The sequence below is a fragment of the Boleophthalmus pectinirostris genome, unplaced genomic scaffold (assembly GCF_026225935.1).
Source record: "Boleophthalmus pectinirostris isolate CB_2022bp ecotype Guang Dong unplaced genomic scaffold, ASM2622593v1 HiC_scaffold_5, whole genome shotgun sequence".
Taxonomy (NCBI): Eukaryota; Metazoa; Chordata; class Actinopteri; order Gobiiformes; family Gobiidae; genus Boleophthalmus; species Boleophthalmus pectinirostris.
Genome location: NW_026571404.1, coordinates 19,849,489 through 19,873,873, shown reverse-complemented (window position 1 = coordinate 19,873,873; position 24,385 = coordinate 19,849,489). Strand labels below are relative to the sequence as shown.

The following is a 24,385-nucleotide window of genomic DNA, read 5'->3' as shown; positions in this document are numbered from 1 at the left end:
AAAGTGTACTTACTGTGATAGTCCTAAACACAAATACTGATTTTTTTTATTTCTGCTTTTGTCATGGTTACGTACAAACTGACTTGGGCAGATGTTAGTTTACCATAACTTTTAACAGAGTAGCCCAGTAGACACAGAAAAACATTAAAATTTTCATTTTAATGTTACTTTGCTAGTATTAAAGAACAATGCTGCTATACAGACTCAACCACAGTGATAACTCTTGATCGTGTACATTTTCAGTACACTGTTGTACATATAGTAATTCATTAAAAACATCTTATTTTGTATAAAATCTATTTCTAACAACAAAATACAAAACTCGACATTTTGTGCAATGCAAAACTCAATGACAAAACAAAACAAAAAGTAATACAGGAATATGGCTATAGTGATGTAGAGAGCTGGATTCATGCTATGCATTTGGGGAATTTCATCTGGATTTCCTTCAAGACTGTTCATAGTCCACAGAGTAAATCACATATAATGGTGCATGACACAGAAGCATCTGCATGAAGAAACACATGACCTAAAGCCTGAAGAACTCACAATAAACAAGTATGAAGTGTCAAACCTGAACACAAGGAACGGCCCTGGATAATAGTGGATAAAAAAAACAAAACAAAAACAGGCAAAAAGACAAATTGTATGAAATCCCTCATTTGTTCAGGAGTGGTGCATGGTAGAAAGGGTTTCAAAGGTAGTGATCTTTGACTACCATCCAAAGATCATTTTCAATAGCAGATTGTTACTGCTGAACCCTTTTATACTTATCAAGTCTTTCAAGTCCATTTTTGAGAGATCTGTCTGCCTACATGGACTTTATATTGCTTGTGCCTAATAGCAGACACATGATAACAAAATGAATGCACAATATTTACAAAATTATTTGGCACAGCTCTTTCTGAAATTGATTAAAATTTGCATATAACAATATAACTGTGTCTCTAGTATGATAGAAAGCTTTGTTAACATGTGTGATTACGTTTCTAAGACTGAGAAAGTCCAAGGCTACACATCTGTGGACTGTGCACAAATTATCAACACATCTTATGGCTTTTTATACATGTTTGTGGTTTATGATATTGCTTTATATTTGTCAGTGTAAACAAATAAATAAATATTTACAAACGGTATCAAAACTGCAAACAAACAAGACAAACAGGCAGAACAATAATAATTTACAAAAGAAATTATAATACAAACCTAGTATAAACATCTTTGACTTTGGCTGAAATGACTTCAATTCACTCATTCAATTTCATACAACCACATTCAGAAAAGTTGAAAAGTCGAACATAAAAATCCTTGTAATGTAGAAAAACTTAAGTGGTTGCACAGTGAATACTTGTGAGGACATGATAAGAAAAAGTATATGCGATGGTATGGAAACATTGTTCATTCGCTGTAGATCTTTGAAATATAAAACTCACCATACAAACTCATGTTAAGGCAAAACATTCAAGTCTCTTTAAGCTGATAAAGACCACTGACTTTAACTTCACGCATATCGAAATTCAGTCTGTCCCTTCTTCATCTTCTGTCCGTGTTGATTCAGTTATCTGTGGAAAGATTGAGGGAATAATAGCCTCCATTACTGTCAAACTCAAATTAGGACATGAAGTACAAAGAAAGATCAAATGCCAAAAACGTGTGCAAGAACAACATGTGCGCTCTGTGTGTCAAAAGCATAGCTGCGATGAGTTTTCCACTGCTTAGTGCTGTGCAGGAGATCTTAGACCACCTTTCACAATGCAATGTTAAAAAAGGGTGAGCTGACAAGCAAAAACATAGCGTGACTTCTTTGTCGTGCTTCAGCCAAAAACACAACGCATTAGCAGCTCTGTCATTATTACCTTGTGAACCCTGTTGGAAACTCCGGCTTATCTGAGTAAAAAGACCAGCACAGTTCAAAGAGTTTGCCCACACAATAGACAAATGGGGGGATGGGGCTTAAACCAGCTAAAAACACTTTTATGTTGTTCACTACATGTATATCTAGAGCCTTTTAGAGCCTGATTTTATAGATTGGTTTTAACCTGAACACCCTTCCAGATTTCTCCAGAATATTCCATGCATTTCATACATAATCATAGAATTAATGACAAAGTATACAATGAGACTGTAATTAACTTAATTAAAATGTGCACTATGTGATTTTTCTGGTGTAGGGTCCAGCACCAGAAACACTCTCTCTGGGTTCACTCTACAATCCTTTTGCAATATCCTGTTCATTCCTCAGTGTTCTAAAATATTTATAAAGATGCAAATATGTTGTGAGGGTACCATATTTTTATCTCTTAAGTTAATATGTAAGCCTATTTTATTTGCAAGAGGGGTTTAGTTGATAAAGACTTGTTGTACTTATTGTATCAATTTTTCTGTTGCTGGTATAAAAACATTTTGCACTTTATTTTTGAACACTGTATTCTTCTGCTGGTCAGCTGCATGTCTTTAATGAAAAGAATTTCCCCTTGGGGATGAATAAAAGTAATTCTGATTCGGACCTGATGGTTTTCCTAGAATGTTTTTCATGGCATATTTGAGCAATAAAAAACATACAGCATATTAACAGCTAACAATAACATTCTCCTTTGACCAGCAGATGACAAACCCCCCAAGCAGAAAAAAGTTACACAGCGCACCTTTAACTCCAATATTTATTTTCAAATTGCATAATAACAGACTCAATGCACTCACCTCTGCACTCATACTTGAGGTCGGAGAAAAAGACCAATTCTTGAGAGAAGACGAACAGTCCTAACCTTCCTCCCGCAAAAGTCTTGTCATACACTGGTCCTGAGTCAGCCATAATCTGTTTTCCTTCATAAACTACAACCCTGTGAACAACACATACTTAACTTTATTACACTGTTTATTGACGCATATTTTAGAGCTAAATTAACCACAGAAATGAACAAGAATTGATTGCGTAAAAATTTCAACCTGATGAACCCAGTCTTTGGTCTGTGGACGAGATGCCACCTGTAAGCCGTGTAATCCTTCCAGCCAATGTTTTTGGGGTCGTGCCACAAAGTCCGCACCTGCAGGAAGCCATAAGCATTGTTTCAAAATGAGTAAGATATCTTTTTGGTATGATTTTCAGATATTTGAAAGTAATTTAGGTGTGCTTTACTCAAAAACAGTCATATAAAACATTTGCCCGCCTAGTCCAGAATGAATTCTTTCAGAATCTTTTATAACAGTCTGGTCACGAGCCTCAAGCCAGATACAGACAATACTGATGCAATTAGATTTGCTTATTTCAGTGACACTTCTCATTATTTCAGCTGAAATTCACATTATTAGTTTTTCAGTCACTCGAAAGCAGTGATATTTGTTTTGATACAGAGACCTGTCCCTGATCAATCACTTGATCAATTGCTTCCATCTGAACTTGGAGAAATAAAACTGCTGACCAGACTCACATCTTTGTAGTTTTGGAGAAGTGTGTTTTCTGGATCCCAGGCAAATACACATTTAACCATTAATCATTAACTGACAGCCTGAGTTTTCCAAAATCCTGGTGCATTTCTCACCTGCCCGGGAGTGTTTCCCGTGTGCCACAGAGCATTCCTGAGGTTTTCCCCTGTGCCTGTGGACGAGTTCACGACTTTGAGTGAAACTCCAGAGATGCCAAATGCCTTGGAGGGCTTGTCCTCCCAGTACGTCTGTGTGATCTGTTTCCACATCACTACATAAAAGCGCCCGCTGGACTGGTACCCAAACACAAACCCTGCGTAGTCATCATCTCTGTCTGTGTTAACATACATGGTGCCACTGAAGTCCACAGCATTGAACTCATCAAAACCTGCAAATACAAATTTACAAATGAGACATATTGTAAGACTACTTAATAAGTTAATGCTAACTCCTCTATTAAGTACTTACAAAGCCATTTACTATCATTTTTAACAAATTATTTGTTCATTATGAATTAAATCTGCAATCATTAGAAAGTAGCACCCAACGTAGCACTAAACCAAGACCGTTAGAAGGACTAATCCATTACTGAATTATGCTATTTCCAACACAGGACCAGGGTGATTACATGACGTAACTAAACCATAGACCTCGACAAATCCTAAAATCCTAAAACTGCATTCACACAAACCATCTAAGAATCTGGAATTAAACTTTGATTAGTTCAAGTCCAAACCAGGACTAAATAAAACAGAACTCCATCCGGACTACAATGAGCTCAAACCCAGATCAAACAAGGACAAAATAAATATGTCACAAACAACGTCTAAAACATAATGAAACTTGGAAGCAGCCATGTACAAACAGCTCTAAATAGGAACTTAAAATGACTTGTCTGTATCAGCATGAGTTGGCCCTTTAAATAGAATAATTACATTTGTAAAAGACTCCTCTGTCCCACCAGACCAATCATTCCTACCACTAATAGTTTTTCGTTACCACAGTTAAAGTAGTCCTCTCATGACCTGTTTTCTTTCTCTTACCAACTGCGATGCCTGGGTCTGAATTGGCCGTTTGAACCAGCTCTTTGCCCTGGTGTCGTACCACCCAGTTGGGGTCGATTTGAGTGGTGCCTTTAGGGTCCAGGTGAACCATCTGGAACTTTCTGAAGTCTGTATTACCGATGCCGCTGTTTTCAGGGCACACATCGAGGTAATCAGGGATACTGTCATTGTCAAAGTCATCTTTACAGGCATCTCCTCTCCCATCCCCTGAAACATGAGAGAAATTGAATTTTTTTGTATATTTATAATTATTAATAAATATTACACCAGCAAAAACAAGCCAGCACAGCAGAGGTGTACTGTATAAAGGATGGAAAACAGCAATAGACAAACATCTTTTTAAAGGGCCCATATTACGGTATTTTCTGATATATTTTATAATGTTGTTTCCTCAGCAAAACATACCTGGAGTTCTGTTTTGTTCTCGCATGTTTAACACACAAATTCTGCATATTTGGGCTGTGCTCGTCTCTCAAATAGCAATATAGAAGTGTGCCCTGGAATTGCCCATCTCTTCTGAACAAAAGGTAAAAGGTAGCTTGAAAACGACCTCGTCATGACATCACAAGATGGAACAGAGCATTTTGGTCTCTGGAGATGTTGACAAACTAATAATAAAAGGTTATTCAAACATGTGAATGAAACAAAACACAACTCCAGGTGTGATTTTGAGGAAGTAACAACATTCTAACATGGCTTAAAACTCACAAGAGTCAATTCTGTGTAATATGGGGCTTTTTATAATAAATTAACAATTTGTTATACCAAAAACAATATTATGCTTACTTATCCTATTTGTGTTACCTCATTAAACTCACTAACTTGCACAATGTAACTTTCTGGTAGAGGATGCATCACCTGCATCTCTTCATGTAGTTACTATTGCTTTGCCATGAATGTTCCACAGTATAGCATTTAAGTTATCTATATCCAGGGAGACATGTGACGCTACCAGGCCAAGGTACATGTCAGATCTGTGAAGATGCAATTCCGCTCATCGTAAGAACACTTCTTTTTCAAGGTATTTAAGAATATTAAAAACACATGCATTTTTGATAGATAAGATAAATGCTGTACTGTGGAACTTTCCAGGCAAACATATCCATGGAAAAAGAATGTAGCAGATCCTCCACCACAAAATTCAAAAAGTGCACCTTTAATAACATTTTAACACCAGATGTCCTTAAGGTTTGACTGGTTTAGGCAAAGTGGGTGAAATATCTTTCCAAAAGAGACAAGAACAATATGTGCTTTGAATATGGTGTAATTCAACATTTTTCATATATTTCAATTGACTGGAAATGTCAGTGGTACTCCCAGTGCACTTAAGGAGCGCTTTCAAGTTTATGTCCCAAATGAGTGGAAAAAATAGCAATCCATCCCTGCAACGGACTTCACTGCGTTTTTTTCCAGTCAGCCCTTCTCTTAATGCAGTAGCAGCCTTTACTAGTATTTGGGTCTGGATGACGTTTATTAAAGGCATAATAATATCTGTGATACTTGTGATATCATTGACTTTTAGCATCTGTGGTACAACTGCACAGCTGAGTAAAGTGACAGCAAATAAACACTCTCGTCGTAAAAGTGAGAATTACTGCAGACACTAATTTCAAACTTGCTTCCAATTACAAACAGTTGAACAAACTCTAGGTAATTCTGAGCATAATTTGAGCACATTAAATCCAGAGAAAGGCTTAAAAGAATCATTATAGTCTTCGTAGGTCATGCATAATGTCATCATGCATTACTACTTCCTTTCTAACTGCCTCTATTCCCACTGTGGCCTGCACCTGCCACAGCCCAGCAGCAGGACTGAATAACAAACATCGGTTGCTGTTTACATGCACACCAAAAATCATATTATGATCTGATTTCACGCAAAGATGAGATGAGAAAGATAAAGCATCCATTGTACTTTGTCTTCCATATGCAATAGTTTCTTTAAAAGTCCTTTTATTAACTGAACTAACCAAATGTAACCAGGTATTTTGGATTTCTTTTGCGCAACACCCATACCAAAAATCTGATCTGATTATTGGGATATTTAATTTGTACCCAGTGTTAGCACATAAAACTTTGTCCATCAAAAATGCACCAAAAATAATTTTGTCTGCAGCTGAAACCTGAAAAACTGTAATTGTTATATTATGCAATTACAATGGTATTATAGTCAGAAATGGTCAGAAATACTAAGGTTAGTATTATAGTAAGGTGCCAGTCTGTATGTGACTACCTCAGTTATTAAAAAATTCCTTTCATACTATACATAGGATACATGAACATCAGCCAGCGTGCCAGTTCCTCACCATCAGAGTCAAGCTGGTCTGGGTTAGGGGTGAGTCTGCAGTTGTCCCTGTCATCAGGGATACCATCATCATCGTCATCATAGTCACAAGCATCCCCTTTTCCGTCCTTATCATGGTCAGCCTGGTTTGCGTTGGGCACATAAGGGCAGTTATCCAGGTTATTCTGGTGTCCATCCTCATCTATGTCCTGGTTATTGTCACATTGATCTCCAACCCGATCATTGTCGACATCGGTCTGTTGAAACAAACATATTAATCATTATGTTTATTTTTAAACTTTAGGTGGTGCGTCTGATTTGGTACCTGGTCTGGATTGTGAAGCATTGGACAGTTGTCACATTGATCACCGACTCCATCCAAGTCCGTATCCTTTTGGTCAGTGTTGTAAACATAGGGGCAGTTGTCGTTTTCATTCAGGATTTCTATTTAAAAATGTAGCAGTGGGTCGAATTGTCAACAAACAAGTATAATTAAAGTATCTTTATTTTCAATATGATCATTAACAAGACAAACTTTTATAATTTCCATTTCCATTTTTCAATTAACAAGACCAAAAGCTGACCATTGGCAAATTGAAAAGACTGGATCTTTTGATTTGACATAATTAAAATGTATTATAACAATAAATGTGAATGTTCCTTCTGCATAATTGATAATGCTGTTATACTTTGACCACCATCTTACCATCTCCATCTATGTCCACTGCGCAGGCGTCTCCCTCTCCATTGTTGTCTGTGTCTATCTGATCAGGGTTGTGCTCATAGGGGCAGTTATCACATCTGTCACCAACGTCATCTTTATCAAAGTCAAACTGACGAGGGTTGAAATGAAGAGGGCAGTTGTCCTGTTACCAAACACAAGAGACATTTATGTAATTAACAGCCAGCTGCAGAAAATACATGTTGTAAATGTCATGGTAAGTGATAAGACTTACCCTCTCATCCAAAATGCCATCATTATCATCATCTTTGTCACAAGCGTCTCCCTGACCGTCTTTGTCAAAGTCTTCTTGTCCTGAGTTGGGCAGGCTGGGGCAGTTGTCCTACAGAAGCAGAATTAAAAAGATTTATTGCCATTGTTGATGAACAAAATATACAAACTGCAAATGTGCTTTGGTGATGTGGTGCAACACAAAAATAAAATGGTAATTTATAATAAAAAAGGCATTAGAAATAAGGCATTAGAAATAAATGACAATTTAAATAGTGCTATTACATTACATTTCATGCATTTGGTCAACTTGTAAAAAAAGACACATGCAGTGTATTAAGCACATGCAGTATCTATGATGTATAAAAGTAACTATACTGCCAGTTACTGAAAAACATAGTTTTCATTAATGTTCATGTAGTTAAAATATGAGTGCCATCGGACAGACAAAACAATAAATAAACCACAGATTCTGGTAATTCCAAAGAATACATACAAAACAACAACAAAACCCACAAATCTTCAAAGCAACAATTTTCAAACTTACTTCATTCTTACTTACTTCATATTGTCAACAGAAAACGTTAAAGGGTTACTTCAAACAAAATATCAATAAATTGTAACATGGCTTAAAGCATAATATAGGACCTCGAACAGACACCTGTTCAGACAGGTACGTACCTTTTTGCAATGGTATGTGGCATTGGCAGCACACACCAGGTTTTGATTAGGCCATCCATCCAAATCGGAGTCCTCTCCGCAGATGAAGCCGTCTCCAGCGTAGCCAGTTCTGCATTCACACTTGTACATGGGGTCGCTGAAGTGACTGATGTAAATGCAGTCAGCTGATCGGTGACAGTTGTGCGTTTTATCTTTGCATGGATTCTCTGGCTCACACACCTACAAATAACAGGACACAATTAAAGGCGCACTGCGGAACATTTCTAGTGTGAGGTTTGCTCCATGGAAATGTTCTTGCTTTGTCTAAAATGTTCCACAGTATAGATTAAACATGTTTATCACGAGGAAGACAAGCAAGTTACACTGCACTACATTACAATTCAGATCTGTGGAGAGTCATCCCTATTCACAGAAGGAATTACATTCCAGTCATACAGTCCAGCAATAACATCTCCATGGAGACAAGCAGTTAGTGGATCCTCTAAAGAAAAGTTGTGCAGTGTGCTTTAAGATAAACTGTCATAGTTTAACTACACAAACTGGATAAAGTCTAGTTCTGGTTCACAAGAGATGGTCTTGGCACTGATAGATTTTTATTTTATGAAATCCCACATAATAGATCAGAGTCCCATTATGACCCACGGGTGCCCTTTTTAGTGAAGCAATGGTATTCACAGCTGCCCCTTGTTACTATACAATGAACTGAACTCTGCATGAGCTCAGAGAAAAGTGACAGAAAAAACTGTGCTTTGATGAGGCCTTTAACACAAGCAGGGGGACACTAATGTAGTCCTGAATCAATTATTATAACAGGGCCATGAAAGCAAAGAAAAGTAGTCATGCAGGCGGAATGGGATGGTCCACATATGTTATTATGTTACGTTATGACAGGAACATTTCTCTGAAACTTTACTTTTTACTTTTCCTTGATCAGTCAGTCTCTCCTACATCCAGTTTGAATACAGGTTTGCCTTGGGGCAGTCCAATCACAGCTGCGAATTTGTACATTACACAAGGCACCCCTGTATTACACAAGGCACCTCCTCTCAAATATTCTTGTTTCATTCAATGACAAGACAAAATCTATAACTTATTTTGACTCAGATAATAAATTCTACATAAATCCCCACTGTTTCTCAGTTTTCAGGTTTTGCATGTTTGTTTCACATGAACTGACCATGTGTTTCTCTGATTGGTTAAACTGCCTGTCAGTCTCATCCATCAGATACAAGAGACACAGTGCAGTTCCAATCCAGACCCACACGTCTTTGTTAAGTATTGTAAAAGCTTGTGATTTTCGCTGGCCAGACACAAATTATTTCACTTACAAACATTTAGCAGCCAAAAATCATTATCACTGTTGGAAATGCTTTGTAAATCATATGGAACAGTTTATTCCAAATACTAACATTACACAGAATGTACTGAATTTTGTAGCTGAAATGATATCAAAGAGCTGTGTTGTAACAGATTTATGATTTGTAAAAACAGTCCCAAAACCTTTGATATGAGTCTTTGACAGAAGCGATGAAGTGCACAGGCTCAAGATCTATCTTGTCTCTGATCTTTTAATAAAACACCAGTGTGCAACATGTGTTCATTGTGAATCTCCTTGGTGATACTGGGCCAAGGTACGGGTATAGTATAAACATATGGTGACCTACTGCTTCCTGTCTGGCTGTGGCTATTTCCAAGAGTAAGGTCTACGAATCATTATCAATCCTGTTGCAATCATTTATGATTATTGTTGAAAATGTGCACCATTTTCTATGAATTACATCTTAATTAGCCTTAATAAAGCATGAACAAAGACTTAAAGATGAGCAAATAGCTAATATTAAAACGATACAGGCTTAGTAACTATTAAGTGTAATTACTATTAATGTAGTACACCTTTTCCAACAAAGGGTATGTTGATCTTGAACATACCTGTTTGTTTGTCTTGGCATACTCCACACCCTTCCCAAAGGGCTGTGTGCCTTTGTAGCGTGTTGGACAAGGCAGACAGTGGAATCCTGGGTCAGTGTTAACACAGCGCTGAGACCCACCCAGTTTATAACAAATATCTGACACCATGGCACACTGTAAAACATGGACAAAAACACAAACCAGACCATTTAAATTGATACTCATAATTAAGTATCAATTTCAGCAATCTCAAATGAAATCATAGTCATAAACAAGAACATAATAATAATAATGAACATATTAAAGTATTAACCTCATCTATGTCTTCACAGCGGGTGCCATTTCCACGATAACCATCTGGACATATGCCGCAAGTCCAGGATCCATCAGGAGAGCTGCTACATTCCACTCCAGCAAAGCATGGGTTAGACAGACAACCATCTGAACCAAAAAAAATATTGATTCATACATTTCTGTAATCAAAATCCACTTTACAATGAGGTCTTTAAGAGAGAACATTGCACTCACCAATAGGACAGTCTTTATTGTTGCAGCTGTCACTGTCATGGTTTTGTCCAAAACACTTGTTGCCTCCAAACTGAGGCGCAGGGCTGTTGCATTCACGGGTTCGGCTTTTGATCCCGCCTCCGCATGTTGCTGAACATGTTGCCCACGGCGACCAGGGACCCCAGCCACCATCAACTACAAAGTAGTGGTCAGTTAAACTATACGCACACAATTTTCACAATGTTTTATCTTTTTCTTACATTGTTACTTTGAGTCACATTTTAAGCTTGCACCTAGATTTCCTTGGAGACCAATAAAGTATTTAGCCATTTTTATTTGTCTAACCTAATTGAGTAGCAAAAGCAAATATTATCTCTTTGCAGTGAGAGTGAAATGGTCTGGGTCAACAATTCCTAAAACTCAGAAAGATCATCCCAAAAAACACATGGGAATATTGCCTGAGGACGTCTAGGTTTTCAGTTGAATGATAGGGATTTCCGGTCTTTCATTGTGGGCTCGAATACTTACTTGGACATGGTTTAGCAGTACAGCGTTGAGTCTCTCGCCCGCTGCCTTCACAGTCCTTACCCCCTAGTTGTGGCACGGGGGCATTGCAGTGGCGAATCCTAGTAATTTGTCCCTCTCCGCAAGTTACAGAGCAAGATGACCAAGGCGACCACAAGCTCCATCCTCCATCCTGTCGTACTGAAGAAGACGATACAATATTTCAAATGCAGAAATCTATATTGGATTATAGTCAACAATATAAGACAAGGGAAATCCCCACAAAATGGCACAAATCAGTTCTTCTAAACATTGTGTAATTCCTGACTCAGTTTCAAGGATTTTCTATAGATTCTGTCCATAATGTCATAGCATTGTGGTTAGTGAGTGGTTAGGTTTCAAACAATACAATTGGCCACAACAAACAAACTCTAGGGAAACTGAAGTATCAGATGTCTAACAATAGCATGGTATCCAGCAAAACCTGAACAATTTAAACATCAGTAATTTGTTATGGCATTGCTTGCTCACCCCATAACCTCCTTCTTTTATATGGCCTTTATTATTGTAACCTAGATTTCTGTTTTACATTTACTTGGATCCAAACTCATGTTAAATGCATTCATGCTTCAGCTATGCAAAACTGACATCTCCAATTTACATCAGCTGTATTCCCCCAGTGTCACCATGTTTGTCTCCAGTTGTTGTTACTACGACGAAGTTAATGTAATACAGCAGCATTTAGCTCACAAGCTGTCAATTGTCTTACCACGACTGTCACATTTGCCCAGACTGCATTTTCGTGTCTGGATTGAGGCTCCGGGACATGGGTTACTGGTGGCGTCACATGACCTGCCTCTCTGCTGAGTCCCTGTGCCACAAGTCACGGTGCACTCAGGTCCACTCTGACCACAGCGACCAGCCATCCTCGCCATCTGAAGCTGTGGGCGCACAGATATACAGATATATTAGAATAATGTCTTAGTATTTCAAAGTCTATTTAGTAATAAACTAAATGTGGTATGGAGAGCAAATAAGTAATTATTAAAGACAGGGCAAGATCAGTGTAAACTGTGTAACTGCAGAAGACTGTTAATCAGTAAAAGACACAAAAATAAGCATTACAAAAATAATGACAGGGCACACATCAAGTTGAAAGTAATTGTGTAATTGATTAAACATGCTTGTATGCAGGGGAGGTGATGAGGGGAACAAAGGGATCTGTTGTCCCGGGGTCCAGAGACTTAGGGGGCCTAAAATTAGACATTCTTCTTATTAATTTATGACTTGCATTGTTTCGTATTAGTACTTACAGACACACACGGGGCAGCACTCTCCATCCATAAATAAGGGACTTGCGCAGGCCACAGGAGGACAAGTGATTTGGTGACAAACAATTTTGGATTCCTGTGATTATTCAAAACAAATCTATAAATATAAATCCATCAATAACAAACAGTTTTCCATATGCATGATGCTACCTGGCAGGTACATTTGGTGCAACTGTCCACAACCCATTCCTCTTTATCATCAAACAGCCGTCCATCTTGCCAGCACATGTTTTTCTCCTTAGTGTTCCTCATCATCCCCAGAGCGTCCTTCATGACTGAGTTCTCCTCTGTCTGAAACATTTGGAGACCAGTCGCAAGTGATTAGCACAGTCTCAAGGTAAAGATGCACAGCCATGCAGTGGGCACCTGCTGAGACACACTGACCCAATTCTTCTAAAGTGGAGTTTATACAAATAGAAAAAAATACATTCATATATAGTAAAACTACCTTAAAGCAATAACAATAAAAGGTTAATTTGAAGTGCTTTTAGTGTTTCATTACAGTTATGATTCAGCCACAGTGTTTCAAACCCATTTTAACAGCCTAATTTAGTTTATGTGCAAATACCACAATAAAATTACCATTAAATACATTCCTTTAACCACTCCTTGTGGAAAATATGATCAAAGCTGAGTTTAATGAACTAGAAAGAAAATGGACCTTTATGTGATTTTAACCAGTACACACCAATTATTTGTTGGCCATTAAAGCACATTACATAGTATTACTTTGCAGTTAATCTTGTTTCTTTATTTGTAATGTTTTTACAAGCAAAGTGAAAAATGACACTGAAGCCTCCAACCCAGTTGGACAGTTAGGGATAGTTGGCTGAACTTTGAATACTGTCATTCGATAAGCTACTGCCAAAAGTCCGTGTGCGTGTGGTGAGTGCATGTGTGTGTGTGTGTATGTGTGTGTATGTGTGTGTATGTGTGTATGTGTGTGTCTGTTGAAAAAAGCCAAAAGCAGTGAGCAGCGCTGAGATCAGAGACACCACTCGGTCTGGAAGAGCCTCAGGGACCCTACTCCACCAAACCATTTTTCCCAAAGGTTCATGCCCAGATCCTTACTGCAGGGAGGATCCCAGAGGAAACACATGGCTGGTTAAACACAGCCAAACGCTAGAGTGGACTCGCTGCCAGGGGAACACTTCCTCTATCCACATGTAACATGTCATAAAGTCTGTCTGCCTCACAGTTACCAGAGTCAAATGGGTTCAACTTTTTATTTAGCTCATTCAGGGTTTGAATGGACTTTTTCTTATGAAACTGCACTGTCCACATCACCCCTGTTCCTCTTCTACTTTCTAACTGAACTGAGTGACAAACACACTCACCACTTTCTGCAGGCCGTCGATGAGGTTGCTGACCACCACTCGGAGCCCTTTGAGTTCCTGAAACATGGTGCTGAGCTCTTCACAGGAGCGTTCACACATCTCTGCTCCCAAGTCATCCGGCTTTTGACCAATAATGTTTGTGGTGATGGAAGGACTTACATCCACAATCTCGGTGCTCTCACTCACAATGTTAGCATCATCTGCAAAGAAATTACATTAGACATCAAAGGAAAATGAGGATTAAAGACTGATGGAAAACATTTTTGAAATATGATTGAAAAGTGGAGATATGGATCTGTAATTTCCTGTTTTTTTTTTTACTAAACTCTAAGCGGTGATCAGAATGTTTATATTTTGCCCTAAAACAGATGTCTATTCAGCAGTGTTTGTTTTGAAGAATTTATCTTTTTGCTGTTGAATGGCATAGCTGAAGTCAAAATAAACATCTGTGAGTATGTTTTAGTGATGAGAACAACATGCTGTCGCTGTAAATCTTTTGTGACCTTTAAATTCAGACTGAACTTTTTCCAAAACAAATTTGATGGACTGAGATGACCTTCCAAAGTCAAGGAAAACTGTAACTTAACACAACAGCCATATGTATTGAAGACACTCAACACCCCTATATATGGACACATACATTTAGGGCTAGAAATATTTTAAATGAAAGTACAAGTACAAGAATTTAATGTGATTGACATCTGTGACATTGTTGAAACATGAACAGGAACGTAACCCAGTCACAGTGCAGCAAGGGCATCTTTTTATTCACTCAATTTAAAACTAGACATCCTACAATGTCTTCATGAAACCACTGATTTGGCAAGATACATGATCCCCAAAGCAAACGCATGGAGGAATTTCTGTCACTCATCCAAATCACTGCACATTTTTGCAACCGCTTTGCCTTTTGCTGTGTAAATTGGTGAAGATTAACAGCAGGCTGGGGACTCTAAATCAAATAGTTGTCTAAATTGTCCAGAGGCGACCCACTGATACCTTCTGCTTTTTTTTCTTTCCCTTTCAATCTGCTGGATTCATTCAAATCCCAGAGGAGCGTCATGTTAGGAGTGCATGTGCGCGTGTTTTCACTTGTCTGCGAAAGCATTTACACATCCTTTACTCCGGATAGACACTTAAAGATAAAGCAAAGACTTGAGAAAAAGAGCAACAGCTTGAGTAGGTTTAATACTGCTCATTAATGTCCAACATGACAGCTTTTATGACTGTGGCTTTGGTGGGTTTATGACTGACTCTTGGCATACAATGTGCTACCACTGCAAAACCTCAAAGCCAACAAGGAGAGGGCTCTCAGGTCTGCAAGACTTTTGTCAAAAACATAAAACTCATTCAACTATTTTCTGTGGTCATAAATTGTTACAGTAGTGCACATATATGGTAACACGTCTGTTGATTCAAATCTGTGAGTCTTTGGAGTTTTCCTCTCCTTTTCACTCCCTTATGTGAACCCCGTAGAGTAATTCTGGGTAGTATTTCTCCTCCTCAGCTGAGAAAAGCAGCCCTTTAAAGCCAATTCATGACCTCACTGTTGATGCGTGCTGCTGGACGTGGAAGCTCCCCGGTCTGCACTATAGCATTGACTTACTATTTTCTATTTTCATTCCCAGGGCATTATACTGTGTCCACTGCCAATTGAAATAAATGGACGCATCTGCAACTCCTTTGGTTCACCACGCACAAAGTTCATACTCGAGCCATGCCGTTCACACTGCAGTTTTCCATAAACATGAGGTAATAGTTTGTCGAGATCACACTGCATATCAAATACGTATGCCTTTTGACCCACTTTGGAGAGAAAACAGTGGAACAATTCAAGGAAAATAAAACATGAAGCTGATCAACGCATCTGATCGGATTAATACCTAACAGCTCACACATTGCCCTACTTTTGAGACTTACACGTGAGAAGGTTTTTGAAATATGAACTTCAAAGAGTCAAAGCTAAAATGTCCTGATGTGACATGTGGAAAATGGATGGAAAAAGCTAAATTAAACATCTGTACCGTGCTTTGTGACTTCACAGTCTCTGGTCAGGAGCACATCCTCCACTGGTGTGTCAAAGATGAAGTGCACATTTTGCAGAAGACCCTGTAAAAAGTATAAGTACTTACTAAGCATTGCAGTTACTACTCTTACTACTGTTACTATTAATACTATTACTACAACTAGAAGGTTTAATCCCAAGGGCCTCATTGCAAAGTGTACAGTACCATTTATTAGTACCCATTGGCTAAGAAGTATGTTTTCACCTCACCAACCAATTCATTCACACGTTGCTTGTCTTTTTCCACAAACAAATTTCATCTTAATGTGTGAAATATATATGCTTTTAGTTTTATCCAAGATATCCTAAATGCAACCTGATTTTTTTTTTAGATTTGTGACAAATCAAACATAAATCTTGACTTGGGACCTCTTTCGCTGGATTATTTTGACACAGTTCAAAGTAGATTTCACTTGCACTTGTTCTACCAACTCTCCCAACCCCTATTTAGTTAAATCTCCTCATGGAAACTAAAGTAAACTTAAGCCATTCCGGCGCCCTCAAAAGCCTTTCTACTTTAAACCAGGGCCTAGTAAAACCACATGTTGCTGTAACTTATTAGAGGGACAAACACTGGTGGTGCTCTTTAAAAAAAAAAAAAATTCTTTCAACAACACAAATTAACAGTGTCCTATAAACCACCTCAGTAGCTTACCCTGAAGTGGTTCTCCCGGATGGACCCTTTGGCCACATACATGCGGCTGCCCTCTGCCCGGAGATGCTCATAAAATGGCTCATCCAGGATAAAACTATCGATGAGGCTGCAACCCACAAACAAGTTGGCATTTTCCCCATGAACTTGAAGAGTTATATTCTTCCACTGTGAGTCTGACAAGTCCACATCCTCAAAGGACACAACATTTTGGGAGCCATCCACCCAGTACACCAAGTCCAGAGTGTTGGCGCGCCCGTTGGATACAATCTCAAACTGCCTCCTGCCATTGGCGCCCTCTAAGGCAATCAGAGTGCCCCGTGACCCGCGGTCCTGACGAATACTTGCCACAAATATGAAGCCTTCATTTATTTGGATTTGCTGCAGGATTTGTTTGAGTATAGGCGGGCTCACAGGGGGCAGGTGGTCAAAGCGGAGGAAGCGATAAGCTGGGGCATCTGAGTTTGGACCTTTGAACTGTTTGGCCCCCAGTGTCTTCCGTGAGATGTTGCTGATCTCAAATAAGTCGAATAGTGTCTCATCCTCCTGTTCACCATCTTCACAGCCGACAGAAGAAGGAAAGGAAAGTGTATTTAGACATCATGAAAATATCTTTTTTTTGTCTTAGTTCCATAAAGTCACCACAGAAAAGTATCTATTGTACAATGATTTTTTTCAACATTATAATTTTATGCGTCAGCTGGCCTATATTTGGGCTTCGGACTGGTAAAAAAAATAGAGTGGTTTGTCATTACTAAGTTGTTTCTATAAATACTATGGCTTCCATAGCACGAATGGTTATATTTTGGCCATTTTAAAGCAACACTGTGGAATATTTTGGAGATGGCACGTCACCTAAATGATTTCGTAACAGAAAGTTACACCACACTTTGGAACATTCTTCGTGTAGATAATACTATGAATATTTTAGCCAAATGAACTACATTTCCCAGCAATCAGTGCAATAAGACATAATAAAACTAAGCAAAACAAAACTTTCTGTCTAAAAGGTAGGCACAGTAGGCTTTTAAATAAAGTTAAATGAAACTAAAATTAAATAATGGATAGACTATTTGTTCGCTTACCTTCAGTTAATGCGTGGAGGAGATTTATTGATAAAAGCAGCAAGCAAAAACTCCTGGGTATCATATCTCCTACAACAAAAAAGAAAGTTGATATGGTGGCTGGGGCTAGCAATTTTAGTCACACGTGGACTACTTTTGTTATTGGTAATATCTATCTATCTATATATATATATATAAAAATATAAAACATTTTAGTATAGCAGTTAAGAAAAGGAATGTGCACTACTTATTTTCGACTTACCTGAAGACTTTAACTGTTCAGTGGTTAGATCCAGCAAAAATATCCAATAATGTGGAAAATAAATACTTTCATACGCACGTGTCTAAAACTTTTATGTTACGATGGAAAAAGTGACGTATCCTTAGTGCGGAAAGTAGGTCCACTTGGGTGCTCAGGCAAGAGCGTTTGAGGCACTACCGCGAGTGAAGTCCCTGCCTCCCTCCGCTTTTATAGCACAGAGGCAGCACCGCTCCTGTCACTCAAACTTCACTTGGGGCAGTTTGAGAAGAGACCGCGTTACATAATTACCTTCCTATGGTATAACGCGCGCCCCTCAGCTCGATTAAACCACATGGAGCAGGTACACAATATACAGTATATGAGATGATGGGCGGGTTCCTTCTCCAGTCTCCAAGCTCTGATGCCCGCTGTCTGTCAAGCCACCGCCTCACCGCTGTGTCTGGACTAGATTGCCTTTTACTGGAGCAGACAACGAGTGAATGTGGGTTTAACTATGGAGAGTTAGCCTCTAATGGTGATGTGGTGCACAGACCGCAAGTTAATGGTAATCTGTTTCTAGCTGAGAGGTGGGTAGAGTTACTAAGAAGATAATGCAATGATTTAAGGACTTTATTTGAAATGCTACTATGAAATGATGTTAGCCTATTATAAATAAAGTGAATCAAGTGCATGATTCAATGGAAACAGAAAGCTTCTTAGGAACATTCTCCATGAAGATAGATAGAGTTATGCTGAGTATTATAACCTACATTTCCAAACAACCATTGCAATAAAACACCCAAACGGAAAAAACAAACAAACAAACAAACAAACAAAAAAAGCTTTTATCTTAGTCTATTGTGGTTTACAGGACACACAGTGGGGCTTTATATAAAGACAATAAAATTTAACAGAATTATATAATGGATAGGCTTTATGTTCACATACTTTCAGGAGATTTACTGATAATGAATAAATAAATAAAGTTACTCAAGTGCAGAACATAGAAGAAAGAGAATCTACTTTTATATTTTTACATAATACATTTTTCCATCTTAATTTCATTCAGATATGATGATCTAATAACAACAGTAAGTCAAACGTCCTAATCCCAGCTATGTCTGCAATGTGGGGAAAAAAAGAACAAAAATAACAAGAAAACGACAAGTAGGACAATAGATACTTTGGATGCCTCCATTGCACTGGCAAGCACTGTCTTGTGTCTGGAGATCGTCAGGTTTTTGCCAGTGCTTTGTCTGCGTCAGAGAGAGAATAGCTGATACAACATCTCATTCTGGGAGCCCTGTGGAGCTGGATGTGGGAAGTTCATTGTATACAATCGGAAACATCTTGGTTTGTGACTAATGACAATGTGAATTCAATAGAGGGGAAATGGGTGAGAGCAGATGTTTTGAAGTAAACTGTGTATTTGTCTTTGAACAACATTGATTTAGTAACCAGGCAGCAATTAACCTACATGTTAAAGGACCCATATTGGACTGATGTTTAATGTTGTTTCCTCATCAAAAACATACCTGGAGTTCTGTTTAATTTCATTTACACATGTTTAACACACAAATCCCCAGACAGAAAACACACGGTTCCACCTTGTGATGTAAATTGATAATACAGGAAGTGGTTCACTGTGTTTTTAAACTCCATACACCTTCACTAGTATTATTTAGATGATTTCAGTCCTGGAATTCCCAATCTCAAGTGCTGTGTTTCCCCAACTTTTTTTCTGGGGACCCATATTTTAAAAGTCACAAACCTTCATGACCCACGTCAATAGACATTATTCGTAAATCACAAAATGAAGGTGGATTTGACTTTGATTATGGAACATTAATGGGGATATTTTATTGTTGACTGAGTGATCGTGTCTCTCTGAACAATTAGTATTAATCAAGTTTTAAACAATAAAAAAACTGTAACTGAACCAGCAATAAAAGGTATCCATAAGTCGTCTAGTTGGACATTAAATGTAGCCCATTTCTTTTTCTTTTCAACATCAAATTGAATGAGCAATATTGGAACAAAATATTCAATAAAATAATTACAAAAAGATTAGAAATTATACAAAACATGTCTTAACATTTCAACATTTCTAATGAGATAGGTGGGCCTGCCTGTTTTTTTGTTTCTGTCTGCATGTTTTACTGCAGACCTACATGCAGACTGTGACAAAGCGACCACCAAACAAATCTCTTGTGACCCACCTGAGGGTCACGACCCAGTCTTTGGGAAACAATGCTCTAGTGAACTAAAGGTTAAAGGTAGCTGTTAACTTGAAAACTACCACTTCACTGGCATCACAAGGCAGAACAGAGCATTTTGAGCTTTACAGATGTAGACAGACTACAGACTAAACTCAAACATTGCTCAACTGTGTGAATGAAGCACAATACTATTTCGGGTGTGTTGTTGATGCGATAACATTCTAACATGACTTAAAGCTCCCAAGAGTCAATTTTGTGTAATATAGGACCTTTAACAGTGGTAGAAAGAAACCAGAAAGAAAGAAGAAACAATACAAAGTTCAATTATTGTCAAACTTAGTGTCTTTAATGCAGTGGTTTTCTTATGTAACTTTTATGGTGGGGAGTTTGCCATGTGCTTGTTTTCAGGGAACTGTTATTGCATTGCCTGGAATGTTCCACAGTCTGACATTAAATTGATCTATCACGATTACATTTAATTTTATTGCTCAAAAATGCCTTACATGCAATATAAAATTATTGTCGGGGGGCTTGCCTTTCCAAAGATGCGGCCTGGCTATAACTTTGGCATCACCTGTTTGTCTCCTTGGAGATAAGTTCAAGAGGTAAGACAATAACATGGAGACAAGAATGTGGCAGAACACTCAACCCAAAAATAACAGTGCACCTTTAAATGCTGTACTGTACTGTTTCTTATATTCTTTATATAGAATATGTTTTTACATTTCGAATGCTTCTGCTTTGTTTTTTTCAGAAGTCAGTCATCACAGTGAACAAGATGAAGGGTGATTTGACTGAAATTGTACACCAGATGCCTTTCCTAACGTAACCAACACCATTACTGCATTCAGGCTCCTGTTCCACTGCTGTCACCCCTATGTAAGTATAATATTAAAATACTTTGTGCCAACATGGTCAAATACAATGCAGATGAAAGGTTATATTTTTATTTAACTGTGTGTATGCAGAGAACAACTGAAATTTCTAGTAGCTTAAACCTTTACAGTCATAGGAAGTTTTCACATCAAATTTTCTTCAGACTTATTTTTGGCTTACGACAAGAAGAAGAAGTCAGTGTTTAAAAATGCAAATATTTACCCCATCCAAAATATTTCATAAAATCTTTTTCAGATCATTTAGTTCAGACAGTCCTTGAAACAGTGCATGCAGACCCTAGTATTAAGATCGAAAAGTGATGGATGTCAGTTTGGTTTGATAAACAACTGAGTTTCCAACTGTGGGCTCCAAGCCGTGACTTCACCCTGAGGTTTATGTGTTTTTCAGTAAGAAATTGGTTCAGTGTGACTCTACGACCCAATCCAAAAAGGAAATCTGGCACTTGAGGAACAAATGACCCACAGCCATACGTTAACATGCAAATTTTACATTCACATTAGGGAGTAATAAAATAAAGATGCTTGGTAGAAAATGTGTTTAAAATTTGGAGATTTTATTCAAAAAGTCACTTTGTGGTTGGTAATCATGCCAGACTTTGAGTAATGCCAATGAAACTAATTTGGCTAGAAAGGCTGGCATAGTAAAATAACCTTGCATAATCTCCCAGATGGGATGACAAGTCTTATTGCCAGATAGTTGCACCAAGTGCTATACTTACTATATGAAGAGAGCTGTTCATTTCTATCATTTTATTTATTGAATTATTTGGTTTATTTAGCAGGGACAGTTTATATTAACATTTCTGTAAATGTACCAGAATTGGCTAGAGGGGCTATTTTTCATCTGCAGTCCCTGGACAGACAGTAACATGGCCACCCTATAAACACAACAATAAGAATTATACAGAAGAGTGCAACTGTACAAAAAGTTCATTTAAAAAGCAGTGAAAAACAGACATTAAGTCACGTCTAACACTTGGGTGTTCAATCATCATAGTATTTACGTTTTACAAATCCTAACTATTAGTGTAGCAACGATACATAAAAATCTATGTTTCTGGTTTAAGCAAAGCACTATTATTTTTAGACAGTGATTCAAAAGACTGACATGAAACAGTCAGGTGTTTTATTTGTATTTTTTCAAGATTCCTCAAGTAGTTATTTCCACTGTCAAAATGTTAGTCTTACACTGTCACCACACATCCCTACACTGCCACTGTCTCTGCCTCTCTCCCTTAAACACATGTGAGCTCTGATCCAGCTTATTTACGTTTGGCGAGCTACAATTGCACTCTCATTTATCTTAAACCACATTCATTCATTTGTCAAGCTCATTGTTTCTGCAGCAGGAACTTATAAGTCGACAGCCCTCTAATTTTAGTAGTAAGTGGAAAAGTGCTTTGAGATTAATAATTTTTTTGGTTAGAAGAATTGATAACCTTCTCAAAGCTGAATTGGTAGGACTAATAGACAGTGGGCGATAGTTATACTTTAGTAAACAGACAAGAGCTAAAGCTGGGGTACCTTTATATGTAGTTTTTCTCATAGAGCATATTTTAAAAGCAGCACGTTGTGACATGATAAGAATGCTGTTCACTGTCTTCATCTAATTATCACAAATGTTTAAGTTGCAAACCTGAAAGTTCATGGATAAGATGAGAATGCACTCAAAAATCTGTGCATGTAAATACTACAGAGGAGCCAAAAATAGTTCTTGATTCTTAAATTTAAAACACTGAAGATTGAGAACCAATGAGAACCACACTCATGCTTGTTAGTACAGTTTTCTAGCAAATATTTTCTTTATGAGGGCATAGATATATCACTTTCAAAGCAGAGAAGCTGTGGAACATTGGGTGCAATCATACACACCATTAATCACTAAACTGCATCCCAGCGGGTAGCAGTTCTTCTGTCCTGGAAAGAAAACCCCACCATGCACCAAAACACGAAATCCACCACTTCCCAGGCTGTGATTTATTGGGCCATAAAGTGAGTAGAGTAGCACCGGCAACCTCTGACTGTCACACCATACACTTACAATTATACAATTATATTACACACAATAGCATCTGTTAGGCCTCAGAGTGTCAAGATGTAATGTTAAAATCATTCTGGCTCATTCTTTGGCAGACACAGCCAAGGGGAGATATTCACTGTTTAAAATGTTCTGACTGCGTGTTTGTGTGATTTAGATGGAAAGTAGAATTAGTAGAACTAGTGGTTCCCAAAATGGAGGTTACAAATTAAATTTAAAAATAAACAAGGTGAGATAACAACTTCTCAAACAAATGTTTTGCTACTTGAAGTTATTGCCAGAGTAAAAGTCATTTTGCAGACGGGGTTCCTGCCTGAAAAGTTCTGAAACTGTGATTTAAACACATAAATAATACTGCATATTTGTAGAGGTATCTAAACATGGGAAATACATATCTTAACTACATTGTTGTTATTTGAGCCCAAGACAAATTTCCCCCTGGTGGAACAATAAAGTTGATCTTATCTTATTTGTTATTTATATGTTTAAATAAGTTTAACTCTTGTTGCTATTGACTTTACTGATAGCAGCAGTGGTAATAATGTGGGAGTTGCAGCGAGCACTTTCCAATAAACATTACACATTCATACCGCTCCCCCGTAGATTTACAATGAAATGACTTTTGGAGATCTGTAATTTGTAATTTGAACACATTTTATGTTATTCTCAGGGAGGAAAGATAGATAGAATAATAGCTTAAGACTTGTTTAGTTCTCATCCTTTCTGCAGCCTGTGGGGTTCAGGGCCAAGAGGAACGCATTAATTGCCTTTGTTTATTGAAAGACAAAACATTGCCAACTTTATGCAACACTGCTTTCCATAATGGTGTAATGGAGCTAGGGTTGCTGGAGTTGAGAACATATTAAACGATCATAAAGTGATCCAAAGTACAGACCCAGGTGCACAGGGTCAAATAAAACAATGATGTGTACCACATTAATTAGCAAGATAATCCAGTGTACAAGAGTAATTCAAATTTATTCTCTAGAATGTTGTAACAACTGAGTTCCTATTTTGTAGATTGAATCATTTAATAATGTCTTTCAGCTCTCAACTTTCCACAAACAGTTTGGATATGAAGTATTAGCTGACAAGAAAGATATACGAGGCAAATTCACAAGAGCTTAACTTTTGGGGAGTTTTGGCGCCAATTTCCCGATTTTGAGCGAGGTAGTAAGCCCAGTAGGAGGAGAGGGAGATGGATGGATGAGTGGGGCCT

At 37.9% G+C, this 24,385-nt stretch overlaps 1 protein-coding gene across 1 annotated transcript; it reads right to left on the bottom strand.

Moving 5' to 3' along the window:
* Window positions 1-121: 121 nt before the first annotated feature.
* thbs2a (thrombospondin 2a) lies at window positions 122-18,106 on the bottom strand. The gene is given in 24 exon segments (XM_020921185.2): window positions 122-1,562; window positions 1,857-1,887; window positions 2,701-2,840; window positions 2,947-3,044; window positions 3,540-3,811; window positions 4,467-4,694; window positions 6,794-7,028; window positions 7,097-7,215; window positions 7,478-7,637; window positions 7,728-7,835; window positions 8,405-8,623; window positions 10,334-10,486; window positions 10,626-10,753; window positions 10,841-11,014; window positions 11,348-11,524; window positions 12,093-12,219; window positions 12,221-12,264; window positions 12,637-12,730; window positions 12,805-12,945; window positions 13,992-14,191; window positions 16,016-16,100; window positions 16,712-17,265; window positions 17,794-17,862; window positions 18,035-18,106. Coding segments are annotated over 23 exon segments (3,555 nt in total). The 5' UTR covers window positions 17,858-17,862; window positions 18,035-18,106; the 3' UTR covers window positions 122-1,558.
* Between the last annotated feature and the right edge of the window lie 6,279 nt (window positions 18,107-24,385).